General features: G+C 37.8%; 1 protein-coding gene and 1 pseudogene across 2 annotated transcripts in view; both read right to left on the reverse strand.

Moving 5' to 3' along the window:
• Positions 1-14,013, reverse strand: part of SPG11 (SPG11 vesicle trafficking associated, spatacsin) — an 87,932-nt gene that overhangs the window by 52,426 nt on the left and 21,493 nt on the right. Inside the window, 8 exon segments of the mRNA XM_080808204.1 lie at positions 309-512; positions 3,931-4,144; positions 4,848-5,023; positions 5,347-5,474; positions 5,761-5,832; positions 6,668-6,844; positions 8,831-9,006; positions 9,427-9,582. Coding sequence (XP_080664330.1) covers positions 309-512; positions 3,931-4,144; positions 4,848-5,023; positions 5,347-5,474; positions 5,761-5,832; positions 6,668-6,844; positions 8,831-9,006; positions 9,427-9,582 — 1,303 coding nt within the window.
• LOC308346043 (F-actin-capping protein subunit alpha-1-like) lies at positions 11,637-12,532 on the reverse strand (annotated as a pseudogene). Its single transcript has one exon. The product of its transcript is annotated as an F-actin-capping protein subunit alpha-1-like (transcript).

Here is a 14,013-nt window from a genome sequence, read left to right on the forward strand (position 1 = left end):
AAGTTAACGTTCAGAATTTTCCTCTCTTTAACTTCTATAGGATTTCTTTCCATTTATTCTCTCTAGTTATTTAAAAGGTTAACAGAGATGATACAGGATTAACATCACCAAAAAACACATGATAAGCATTTATTGAACGCAGCATTGAACTAAGGTACCAAGTGCTGCAGCTGGCATGGGGGGAACTACAGCAAAACACCAGCATTCTTCAAGTGAATGTATAGTCTTTTCCTAAAAGTCACATTCAGAAGTAGTATGGAAAGAGGAAACGTGAAGACCTCAAAGACGAATCAGTTCTCAGTACTCACTTGTAACAGTCCAGATACACATAGAGAAGATACTGCAGACCGTGTTCCAAACAATAGAGAATGAAGTGAGAATGGAAATCCCAGTTTTCTTGGGCTCTGTAGTTCTGAACAGGGACAGCGTCTTGCATCACACCCCCAATGCGGGTCAGTCTTAGCAGCAAGAGTTCAAAGTCTTCCAGTTCAGACTCAAGAAAAATCCTATTCCTGTTGGGCAGGTTTCAGAGATGGCAAGTTACAAAGCTGCCAGATGAAGAGCCCACCAAACCACTTCCACTGCTGAAGTCTCAACTACTTAAAAATCATGATTTACAAACTAAGACTGCCGAGTCTCACTCTGTAATGATGCTCTGACTTTATTTTGCTAGTTTCTGATGAAGGTTTGTGCACCATTTCCACATTTAAAGGCAGTACTAACAATCTAGGGTTATCTTAAATATTTCAAAAACCTGATTTATTTCCATTTTTTTGTGGTTTTAACTGGAACTGTACGATCCACTGTGGCAACGGTGGTTAGCTCTTGAAGCTAGAGGCTTTAACCACTGAGAATTTCCAAAATACCTTAACAAAATCATTAAAAAAAAACTAAAGCAGAATAATTTAACTAGACCAACTACTAAACAAGAATAGAAATTTGCATTTAAATATCACTTTTTACAAATTTACTGTTAGGTGTATATACCAGACAAAGGAGTACAGAACATACAGGATGTGGCATTTAAAGAAACACTATGTAGGGATGCCTGGGTGGCTCAGTTGGTTAAGCAGCTGCCTTCGGCTCGGGTCATGATCTCAGCGTCCTGGGATCGAGTACCGCATCGGGCTCCTTGCTCGGCGGGGAGCCTGCTTCTCCCTCTGCCTCTGCCTACCACTCTGTCTGCCTATGCTCGCTCGCGCTCTCTCTCTCTAACAAATAAATAAATTACAAAAAAAAAATAAAAATAAAAAAAAATAAAGAAACACTATGTAACCACCTAGATAACAGAATATTATACCTGGAAGCCCTTAGTGTATTCCTCCCCCACTACATGTCCTCTGCTACCCCCAGAGGTAAACACTATCCTAACTTTGTAACAACCATTCCCTACTTTTATTCATAGTTTTACCACTCATATATGTAACCCCAAATAACATATGGTTGGGTTTTGCCTACTTTAAACTTTATATATAAATGGTATATTCTGGATATATTGTTCTTAGTTTTATTTCTTCTATTCAACACTGTGTGATTTATCCATGTTGATACCTGTGACTACAGTGTGTTCCCTTTTATTGTTTATAATATTCCACTGAATGATTATACTACATTTTATTTATCTACTGTCTTTGATGGGCACTGCAGGTGCTCCTCAATTTTTGGTAAACCAAATTTACATTTTCACGACTACAGGAGAGGAAGAACATCTTTTCATGTATTTATTGACCATTTGTGTTTCCTCTTTTGTGAAATGCGTATGTGCCCGGATATCTTTCCCCTCCAGATCCAAGCTCTACTCTTCTCCTGCTCTCTATCCCTAGAGGATCACCTGGACAGAAGACTCCAGTGTCCTCAGGCTTCCATTTTGGTTCACCCTATGGGGAACCACCATGAGATGTTAAGATTCAGAAAAAAGAGAGAGGATGGGGATACCTTGGCTCCCTCCTTGAGGCTGACTGCAGGTTGGCTGACACTCTCCTCTAGGGGACACAACTCCTGCCGGACAACTCTCTAGGTCTCAGTAACTATACTCTTCCTTTACCCCTCTAGGCATTTAGAAAGCATACCCTATTCCCAGAGCCAAGAAGATATTCTTCTACATCTTCTAAAAGATTTATAGTTTTACATTTGTCATTTAGGTTTTGAAATCTACTTGGAATTGATTGTATTCACGATAGAGGGCAGAAAGTCCAATTTAATTCCCCCACCATAGCAATCTAGTTATCCCAGCTCCCTTTGTCGAAAAGACTGTTCTTTGCTCACTGTGTAGTGCCACCTTTGTCATATATAAAGTGAACAAACATACATCAAGTGAACATAGAGTGAACATACAAGTTTGTTTCTATGCTCACTATTCTGTTCTACGGTCTGTCTATGCCTGAACTAATACTTATTGCTATAGCTTTAGAATAAGCTTTTATAACTGGTAGGGCAAGCCCTTTTTCAGGACTATTCTTGACTCTGCATTTTCATATAAATACTTTCAATCAGCTTGTTAAAATCCACAAGAAAACCTGCTGGGAATTTTACTGAAATTGTATTATATCTAAAGATCAACTTGGGAAGAGTCAATGGTAGGCCTGTCTTGCTCCAAATCTAAAGAGAATGTTTGTGATGTTTCGCCATCAAGCATAATGTTAGCTAGATTTTTTTAGATACCCCTTTCAAGTTAAGGAAATGTGTCTACTCTTAGTTTGCTAAATACGTAGCTTTTATTATAAATTGATGCTGAGTTTTATCAAATGCTTTTCTGTACCTATCAGGGATTTTTCCCCTTCAATTTGTTACTGTAGATCTCAATAATTCATTAATGTCATAACTCATGTTAAGTCATACATATACTAGCTTTTTAAGCAATCAAATACTAAGCTATATATTTGATAAGTATGCAAATTTATACACAATTTTACTTCTGGTAAACAAGAAGAGGACTGAGTGCAATGGACAGAACAGTGAATAGAAAGTCAGTGGTAAAAGAACTTAAGTCTGTAAGTAACTGGCTTGGGCAAAGCTCCTCCCTAGATCTCCCTCTCCCACCTTCAAGCTGGGTAGAACAATACAGCTATGCTTCCCCAGTAAGTATAAATATATAATAAAATAAATACATGAGGAATAACTTTATGAAACTTAAAAATTAACATATATGTTGTCATCTCCTTATATTATTTTTTTGCTTAGGAAGACAAATTAGATTTAGCCATATGAGATTTGCTGATAATCATTTTTGACCCACACAAATGGCAAGTTCACATGGTTCAATCTAGCTGAATTATTTTTAGCAATGAATTAAAATTGTAAAGTCTCCACTTCAAGAGCTACTTCCCCTCACCAATTCCTGAACTGAGCAGTTCTCTTTGGTTCAAACCCCATGCAGCAAACAGGTACAGGGACAGCTGGGAGAAGAGTGGCAGACATTACTGGACACTAAGGTATCCTCATCTTAGCTCTTGCCACTTGGTCCTTGTCACCGCACTAACAGCTGACCATTTCTACACCAAAGCACTTTTTTTTTTTTTAAGATTTCATTTATTCATATATTTGTCAAAGAGAGAGAGAGAGCAAGCACAAGCAGGGGGAGCTGCAAGCAAAGGGAGAAGCAGGCTTCCTGCTGAGCAAGGAGCCCCAATGTGGGGCTTGATCCCAGGACCCTGGGATCAAGACCTGAGCCAAAGGCAGACACTTAACTGACTAAGCCACCCAAGCGCCCCACCAAAGCACATTTAATGATTTAGGGAAAACCTTCATCTACAATTTGAGAGCCTATTCACTATCCCATGATATTAAATGCCTGTGATTTTAAAACCTCAATAGATAACAGCCTTACAGTTCTGAATACTATGAAACAACATTGCATTAGATTTATGCCATTTCAGAGCAAAAATTACACCATTATTTTTATTGCCCTTCCTTGTATTCATCCCCACATACCTGGCCAGCTGATCTAAAATTTCATTCCTCATGTAGCTGCTGCAGCAAGTATGCCGATCGATAACATCAACAGTCAGAAGGGGCCATCTGTTCTTCTCAAGCAAAGCACAACTGTTCTGAGTCTGAAATTCTCCAATCCACAAGATAATGCTTGACCAGTCATGGTGAGCTGTGAGATAGCTCCAGAGGGCTTCGGGAGAATACGATTTGTATTCTGCATTAAGAATAAAATATTTTAAAAAAGAATAAATTTTAAAATAGCAATGAATTATGATTATTGACATGAAACTCAACACTAATTAACTGAACAAATATTTATGTAACATATGAATTATTCAGACCCTCTGCTTCTTTTACTATTTTCCCTCTTTAGTGCTCAATTCATAATCAATACTTCAGTGGAAAGAAGACCTAAATGATGTTCTCATTACTGCAGTGGTTAAATGAAACTTGGAAATCAGCTGTGTATTTCAGTTATCATTTCAGGCCTCTTCTTCCCTTTTCTTTTCCTTAATATAAATAAAAACCTTGGCTGTAATAGTCAACATGAATTTAACCTTCTATGAATTACCACTATTTGTTCCCCAGAGCTCTGGTGTGATATAGATCCTTGGTTTACCCAAGAAACATGAAGACTCTTTGGAGAAACAAAGATGTCACTTTGAGGCTGGAAAGAGAATTCTTAGCCTTGAAATCTCAATTCACTGAACCATATGGCTTTTCTTTTCCAGTATCACATTATAAATCCCTTACAAAAATCTTTAGATAAGAAAGAGGTCTTAATGCAATGACTTGCATTTTAAAGCAACTATGTCTTCTCCATAGGTTTAAGAGGGAGACTCATGAAACTATTCAAATACCAATGTCTAATTTAATCCTCATTGAGTATGTTAGATTTTAGGTTCTTTCGCACTTGCCTTCTGGACTTATCCTGGGGAGAAGGATGGATTCTTGGGTTAGTTGATTCCACCACTGAGCCCAATTTAACACAACTCTATGGTCCTGTTTGTTAAATTTATCTTTAGGATCATATTTCAGGAGTGAGTCCAAAACAGATTTATGCTTGAAAAAATCCTGTTCCTTTATCCAATACCTACAACAGTGATATAAATGTTTTTAATTTTGGAGGGAAAAGCATCATTCCTTTTTATCTGTTCACGAACTTCTACTCTTTTAGCGAACACATTATTCAATATTCTCATTTTTGTATATATTATCTTAAAAATATATATGTGATTATACACATATGGAAAGACAGGAAATTCCTGAGTCCTCTCTGGATGATACAAGTTTTATCTTCATAGAGAATGTAAGTTCAGTTCCACATTAAAAAAATCTGTGCTCACTAACAATTATAAGCTAAACACGGTCTGCAGTATTTTTTCCATATTATCAAAAGTGGGCTAATGAGACTACCTGGCAAAGGACTGGATCTGCACATTTTCTTGGAATTGTCCTGAGTAAAACTTCTCAACTTGATGCACGAAGTCTATAGTTCTTTTTTCATTTTCAGAAAAATAATTTTTTTCTTTTAAAATTTCAACCTTGAATAAAAAATAATTAACCAGTGACCTCACAAAAGTCAAGCACAATTCCAAAACAAATGTCATGAGATTAAATGCCATTTAAGAATTGTATTTTGAAATTGTTGGGGTATATGGAAAGTTACACAAATATTTTACCACAAATGCAAAACAATCATTAAAAGTTACAAAGGAGTTCTCATACTTTATCTCTTACTAGATAGTAGTTGAATATTAAAATAATTCATTTTGGAGTTTCACCAAGTTTACTAGAAGATGTAAACTACATAGCCTCACCTTTACCTACCAGAAAGTCCCGTATATTTGTATCAGTTGTATAGAAGCATATCTTGAGCAACTGGTCTTTTACATCAAAGCCCTATAGTAAACAGAGAAAATTTTGAAAACCTTCACATTTTGTAACAGGGTTATTTTAAACATAAATAAATGCTGGATAAAGAAGTACTCCATTACAGACAATATTCTGTTAGAATTCTACAGCTCTTCTGCTCTTGTGAACATTCATTCTCTGTATTTATCATACATATATACTGCCTATCCCTAAAGTCCTTATCCATTCCGCCAGAACAAAGGCAGCACAGAAAAATTTAAAGTGATGCTAGGCTACCATATGACCAAAACTACAGGTATCTGCTATAATGCTTCACCTGAAAACAAAAGTCAATGCAAATCACAACCCTCACACAGTTTCACTCCTCTGTGCCTCTAGAAAGTTACCATGGGCAAGACCCCAACCATGCAGATTAGGGCCAGGTCCTCAGTTTAGTTCCAGGAGGGCTACCTCTGGCCTTCCCCTTCTCAAATGAAGTAAAACCACAGGGCACAAAGCCGAGGCGTAAGCCATTAGAAAGTTCAAATGGAGATGTAAGGGGTAACACGAACAACAGAATGTCCCCCGTAAAATGAGGTCCTGGGCATACTCTGACACGTGAAGCATGGTTTCCTTCAACCAAAGTGCCAAGTGTAACAGAGACAAATGATGGAACTCCCAATAGAAAAAATCTCTTCAAAAAAGTTCTCAGTATGGAAGAACATTTCTATTATTACTTCCCATACAAGCTATATAAATTTCTTAGTTTGTAACATAACTATGAATAAAAATCAATTTTTCTATCAACCAGAAATTATATTAAATAGAGATCTTTTCTTATATTAGAGACTTTAAGATCAGATAAACAGATTATGCAACTCACCATGTTCTTCAAAAGTTCAGAGGCTTCCTTTATATTGTTCCTTTTCAAATTGTCAAAGACCAAATTTAGGCCTATTCTAATCAGCTCCTCAAGTCTTTGAGCAGAATGATTGTTAATCCTGAAGAAAGTCTGTGCCTCTGGTATTTTGTTGTCTAAAACAGCACTGGCAATAACTTCCTAGGAAAAGGAGGAAAATATTTGCCTTTTAAGTTCCTTTCATTTCCTTATGATGATGATAACATGGGACTTACATATTTATTGAGCACCTAATGGACTTTTATTGAAAATCTGCTGCTAGATTTGGGGCTTCGCACAGGGGAGATGAAGCTGACCAAAACACAGACCCTGCTTTTAGACTAGTGGAAAATGTACAAATAAAGTATTGAGTATAGTCCTGTATGATACAGGCAATGATACAGGTATCCCAAGGTGCTAGACAGGAGGACCCAGAAGAGGCGCCATCTAAATAAAAGGAGTAACAAAAAAGAAAAGGCTTCCTAGTAGAGAAGACTAATAGGTGAAGTTTAAAAGGCAAATATTAAATATGTAAGTGTTCCAAAAAGAGAGCCTATGGGGGTGCCTGGATGGCTCAGTCAGTTGGGCATCTGCCTTCGGCTCAGGTTATTATCTTAGGGTCCTGGGCTCCGTGCTCTGTGGGGAATCTGGTCCTCTCCCCTTTCCCTTTTCCCCTGATTGTGCTCACACGGGCATTCACTCTCAAATAAATAAAATCTTAAAAAAAGAGGGACTAATGTACAAAGACATAAAGGCAAGAAACAGTATCAGACTTTAGGAACCTCCAAATTACTCAATTTAACTGGAGAAAAAGCTGGACAGAGTAGCAGATGAGACCTAAAAGAAAAGCAGAGGTTCCATCATGCAGGGCATTATACATGGGAGACGGATTTTATCCTAAAACTTATGTGGAGACACTGAAGGATCTTAAAAGCAAAAGGTGATACAATCAGATATATATATTTTAGGAAGAATATTCAGGCAGCAATGTGGAGAATGGACAGAAAGGGATTCAAGTTCAAGACAGTAAGGCATTAGAAGGTTATACACTAGTAAGAAGAAATAAAGACCTATACTTAAGACCTATACTCAAGACAGAAAATGGGCATTCTGAATCTGGGGCTTTTGAGGGGTCCATAAATCCCATGAGGCCATGTGCAAAACTGTATGTATGTGTACATGAACACATTCCCAAGCATGTTTTTGGAGACAGAGTCCACAGCTTTCATCAAAGCAGACTACGACACCTTCCAAAAACTAAAAATCCATTATTTTGAGTAAAAATGACCAAAGGACCATGGACGGCACCTTGAAGCACATTAAAAGGGAAAACAGGAAGTGAAACCTGCAAAGGAGACTGGAAAAGAGAAGCCAAAAAAAGCAGAGGGAAAATCAAGTAAATTTTTTGGCTCGAGAATGAGGGATATAGAAAACACAGTCACACCAGGTACTTCCCCATTCTCCCACCTTAAGACCAGTGGTTCTGAGAACCTGCCAGTAGGTCAATCCTATCCCTTTCACTCCCGACTGAGTCTTATTATCTGGGTTAAGCTATTTTGTTTTTGGTCTTTGTCTTTCTAAACCCACACTCTCCATGTGGGTGGAGGGATTCTTCTAGGCCCCAGTCACAAAGAGGGCAACAAGGTTTGGTTTTACTGACTTCTATTATAAAAAGAAAAGTAAGCAGGTGAGCACAGAAAATTCAACTGGCAAGACATCTTAATCTGAGGCATCTAGAATCTGAGAACTCAAATTGAGTATTCTTCCAAGACATAATGGCATAAAATCAAAGTTTCCTAAGATCAAGCCATCAGCAGCAATTTATGCATAGGTCAGGCAGAATGTGTAAGTCCAAAGTGCCAGGCCCCAACCACTGAGGAAGTGTTAAGAGTGTGCCACCTCACACGGGTTTGGGGGTGGGTGCCTGTCACCAGATCTAAGTAGGCAGACCTGGCATTAAGAGGGAACCTGTGTTCTAAATAAATGAAGATGTACACATAAATCTGAAGTCATGTCCAGAGGTCCCCAAATTGGTAAAACCTAAACGCTTGCCAAAGATTCTGAATCACAAGTCTAAGATTCTAAATTCTGTTTTCTCATATCCTCTAAATCTGGCAAATAGAAGAAGTGAAAATTGCTCATATTTACCTCAACGCTGAGTTTCTCCCATATACTGCTCTCTCTTACTTTGGGAACATTTTCATTTACGTCATATTCATCTACTGTATCTATTATCTTCCAAGGAAACTTTATCATGAAGGTTCGAAGTTCATTAATGTAGCTGGTCAAAATGTTCACTCCTTTTTGTAGATGTTCATCTAGTTCTATGGAAAACACCAATTTGCCAATTTCATATATACAAAAATATACATATGTATACATACACATGGAGAGCAAGAACAAGAGAGAAGAAATAAACCATATGCTGTTAGGATTATAAAGAATTCTAGAAAATGCCAAAATCTAAACTCAGTGTTTTCAAATCTCTGACAAAAAAATCTGAGCTTTTTCCTATTTAAAAGTAGCTCTGTATTTTAATATACCCCTTTTCACAATGATTAATCCTTTCTGTCAACTTTTCCAGTCCTAGAACCCATGTTACTCGCTCAATTCTACACTGACTTTTCTCAGCTTTAGTAATCAGCGCTCTACTAGCTCATGCTCTCTCATGCACCAGGACCACTTGTGTCTCTGTCCTGAGACAGGAATAGGGCACTTGCAGCCCTCTTTGGTACTATTCTTACCTTCATTGTGAACAAAAAGCTCCTTTATTTGTTTGTTAAGAAAAGACAGTGTAAGATTAAGCAACTGTTCTGAAAAGTGTTTGCTTTGGGTTTCAGAATCACTTTCTCTAATTGCTGAGCAAAGTAAATCCAATGCTGGTATCAGCTTTTCCACATCTGAGAAAGAATCAAAGAAATTAACATGAACATCAGTATACTCCTAAAAAAACATATCCAAAAATACCATGGTTAGGAAAACAATTTTTTTTGTTTTTTGTTTTTTTTTTTTAAAGAACAAAACTGGTATATTTCCTTTGGACTACCTGATGGAGAGGCTAGGGTGGTATGAATGGATAGTATGAATGACATACACCACATAAATATATTTTATTTGAAATAAAAATGCTTACACAGCTCAACCGGTCACTTGAAAGCAAACCTGCTTAACTGTATTACTGAGCAAAAACAAAGCTGAAGTACAAACACCCTTCTTTTTTGACATGTATCTGGAGATCGGGAGGAAGACACTACTTAGTTTTTTAAAAACTGACCTTCCCTTAAGGCCTGGTCACCGAAGTATAAACAGTGCAAATGAAGCCACCATTACCAGTTGTCATTTCATACCTATGTCATTTGGGTATTCTGAGATCACACATACACCTGACGATATAGGTGGGAAGGTCTGCTGTCTCACAGGTACATTTAAGTTCTTGGCAGGCAGGACTGAGGAAGAGTATTTGGAACAAGTTTTACATCCCATTTAGAACAAATCACTAGTATTCCCTTAAATAACAGGTTATAAGAGAAAGATCCTGCCTGGAATGTATCCTTTTCACGTTGGTTTTTAGTTTTTGTTTGTGATTTACATATTTGTTTGATTCATCTGCTTATAGTACAATCCTGCCACAAAGTATTAAAGCACAAGATACCAACATTCCTTCAACATCTGCATTTTTCAAGTTTTACACTCTACTATGTCCTTAGTATATTAACAGTTCTTGCATAATAAAAATAAAAATAAATGGGTAAAACTTTTCTAAAAATGAAGATGTCTATAACTATAATGGTACTAGATAGGAAGGAGACAACGAGGGAAGAGAAACAAGCAAACACGTTCAAGTGCATGGAATGCCATTCAAGTCTTTGTATTTAAAAACAACTTCTGCAGAGAAGCTGGCTAAAATGGAATTTCCAGAAAACTTCCTTTGCCCCCATAAAAGGACCTGAAAAGCCCAATCCAAACTTTTGAAAATTACAGTTATGAGATGCAATAAATGATCATCAAAGCAGTCAGAGGGAGAAGGACGAATGTGTCTTCCATTCAGCTAGTTTGTAGTGTAGCTTCTTTAGCTATTGGTGGATCAGTAAAAACCACCAAAATACCAGAAGTGTTTTGAAGGACAGGGGTAGAAAAGTACTGAGCATATTACCTGTCTATATCAGTAAGAGGACTTCATGGTTAGGAAAATTTTCTAAACAATAAAATGACTCTAGGATAGATCTCTCTCACCATCATTAAATGTGGCAGAATTTTTAAAAAATTTTACTAGTAGATATAGTGAAAATAGAAAATTACAAGGCAGAGAACACAAAAGAATCAAGACGATGTTATAGGTTCAACAGTATTCCATAAGGCTAGAAAACCTGTTAACATTGAAAGCTCTAGCAAAATACACTTAAAAAAAAATTCGGGGCAGGGGGCACCTGGGTAGCTCAGTCAGTTAAGTGTCTGCCTTCTGTTCCTGTCATGATCTAGGGTCCTGCAATCAAGCCTCCCTGCTCAGTGGCGAGTCTGCTCCTCCACCTCTCTCTGCCCCTACCTCCCATTCATGCTCGCGCTTTCTCTTAAGATTTTTTTTTTTTTTAAAGATTTTATTTATTTTGACAGAGAGAGACAGTGAGAGAGGGAACACAAGCAGGGGGAGCTGGAGAGGGAGAAGCAGACTCCCCGCTCAACAAGGAGCCCAATGCAGGGACCCTGGGATCATGACCTGAGCTAAAGGCATACGCTTAACGACTGAGCCACCCAGACGTCCCTCTCTTGAGATTTTTTAAAAAATCTTAAAAAGTATATATTTTTTTATTTTTAAGTAGTCTCTACACCCAATGTGGGGCTCGAACTCACAACCCCAAGACCAAGAGTCGCATGCTCTACCAACTGAGTCAGCCAGCTGCCTCTTGAACTATTTTTTTAATCAAAATGTCACTCTTGTTTATAAGTAATTTACTTATCATATGACCACATATTGACTCCTTTCTACCCACATACCAAAGAATTCTACACTTGGCCTTAAAGCATTCTGCATTGCTCTGGCCATCTTGTAGCTGAGTATCTTATTCCAGTCAATTCTGGTGTGAGGAACTGGAAGCTGCTGGCACAAGGTCTTGAATGTGGGGTATGACGTTGTTTGATAGTTTTCACTAAATGCTGGCTGGTATTCATTTTCGGCATGCTCTATGACTTTAATAAACTCATTGGCAGTTTGAACTTCACTGGAAACGGTTACTGAATCCTGCACGTCTTTACAACCAACCAACAGAACACTGCCATCTTCGTAATGGTGAACCTGAATCTTAATTACTCACACCACCTGAGCTGTAGGTAGTGTGGCAGTGAACTTCCACTCTGATCTCCCACAACCATTCCAGAAATTTTTTGGCTAAAACTGGTGGTTTTCAATACATGGATTGATGGTGTGTTGCCCATCTGTAGCTCTGGCATAAACAGTACAGAAGCCATTAGAATAATGATCTTTCACATGGGCCTTTAAAGTACTGTCATGAGATTTTCTCCAAGACTTCAGACCTCTTATCAGCATTCTCTGGGCCACTTGCCTCTTTCTGTAAGTGATCAAACTTAAAGGAAATTTTGTTTCTTGGATCTAAAAATCTGCTATTACTTAGGTCACTGTGTTCTCTAAGACCTGATCTTCATAGGTGTAAACTGATCCATGTTATACTGGGCAAATGCAAATGCTGCCCCTTCCCTGAGGAGACTATCATTATTAAGTAGTAGCTGGACATTGTTGAACACTTCATTAAATTCCCCTGGGGGTGCATGAGTGATGAATTTAGCGGCCATGCGTACCTTCTCCTCATCTGACACTCGATCCTCGAAGTTGGCCATCTTGGGCTACTCTGACATGTTGCAATATTTTTAAGCATAAAACAAGAACCAATATCTTATTCTCAAAAAACTGACGAAACTTTTATGAAGTCTTACCTGCAAACGTTAGTGATTCTACTTACTACTGGTCGTTATTTACAGGTATCAGTAGTAACAACCACTTTGCTGACCCCCTATGCTAGATCTTAAGTATTGGACTTGGTGTCTTATAAATGCTCTCTCATTTATTATTTCAATACCCCTGAGAGGTACTGTTGTAGTCCCCTTTCCACAGATGAAGAAACTGAGGTTAAGAGGGAATAAAATAACTTGCCCAAGCTAATCTGGAAAGTAAATGGCAGAGTCAAAATTTGAACTTCAGCCTGATTCCAAAACCATCCTCTTAAACATGGAGGTGAAAGCAAGAAACGTGGGTTCCTGGAAACTCCATTTGCCAGCTGCAAGCCCTAATAATGGGATTTCCATTTCTCTCAGCATTCGCTCCACCTCCAGAATCCCATGAGAATGGGTTTGACCCCAACAGAGCTGCTAAGCTATTTCCACTCTGATTTCCAGACTCATCCTCACCCTTCAGGCCAAAGCAGTGCCAATGAGAATAGAATGAAGAGAAATCACTGATGAACAGAAGTGAATAACAACCATACAATTGTTAATGGAATCCCACTTACCACAAAGCAAGCTTTTTTCTAAATTCAAGCAGACATTTAAAAAAAAATTTTGGAGCACTAAAAAAAAAAAAAAAGTTAGCAATGTAAGAGTAAAGAAACAAAACTGTACACCAGAATGAAAGAGAATGTTCTTAAAAAAGAAAATTTCTAATCCACAGAGTGAGAACACTACATTGTTGAAAAAAAGGTTGTCATTTCTCCATGGAATTAGAGTACCAGCTGAAAAAACTTTTCTGGAGGACAAATTATTAAAGCCTTTAAGAATGTAAATCATGGGACATATGGGTGACTCAGTTGGTTAAGTGTCCAACTCTTGGTTTTTGGCTCAAGTCATGCCTCAGGGTTGTGAGATCGAGCCCGGAGTCAGGCTCCATGCTCAGCAAAGAGTGTGCTTAGATTCTTTCCCCTTCCCACACTCCCCAGCTCATGTGCTCTCAAATAAATAAAATCTTAAGGGGAAAAAAAAAAAGTAAATTGTATGTCTCTTTGACCTGGAAATTTCACATCTACGCATTTATCCCAATAATTATACATATGTGAAATTATACAAACACACAGAGAATTTATAGCAGAAACAACAGTAAAAGCTGGAATCAATCTAAATGTCTAACAGGAGTAAAGTTAGGTAAGCTATGGTATAGCCCACACAGTGAAATTCTAGGCTACCACAAATAAACAGTGTATTAACAAGAGAGAGATCTAATAATATATCATCAAGTGAAAAAAAAAAAGCAGATAATAAAACTGTATGTATAAGTAAAAAACATACTTTATTCCCCTATCCCTCTAAAGCCAGGAGGCACATGGCTTCCT

The sequence above is a fragment of the Martes martes genome (genome assembly GCF_963455335.1).
Source record: "Martes martes genome assembly, chromosome: 7".
NCBI classification, from domain to species: domain Eukaryota; kingdom Metazoa; phylum Chordata; class Mammalia; order Carnivora; family Mustelidae; genus Martes; species Martes martes.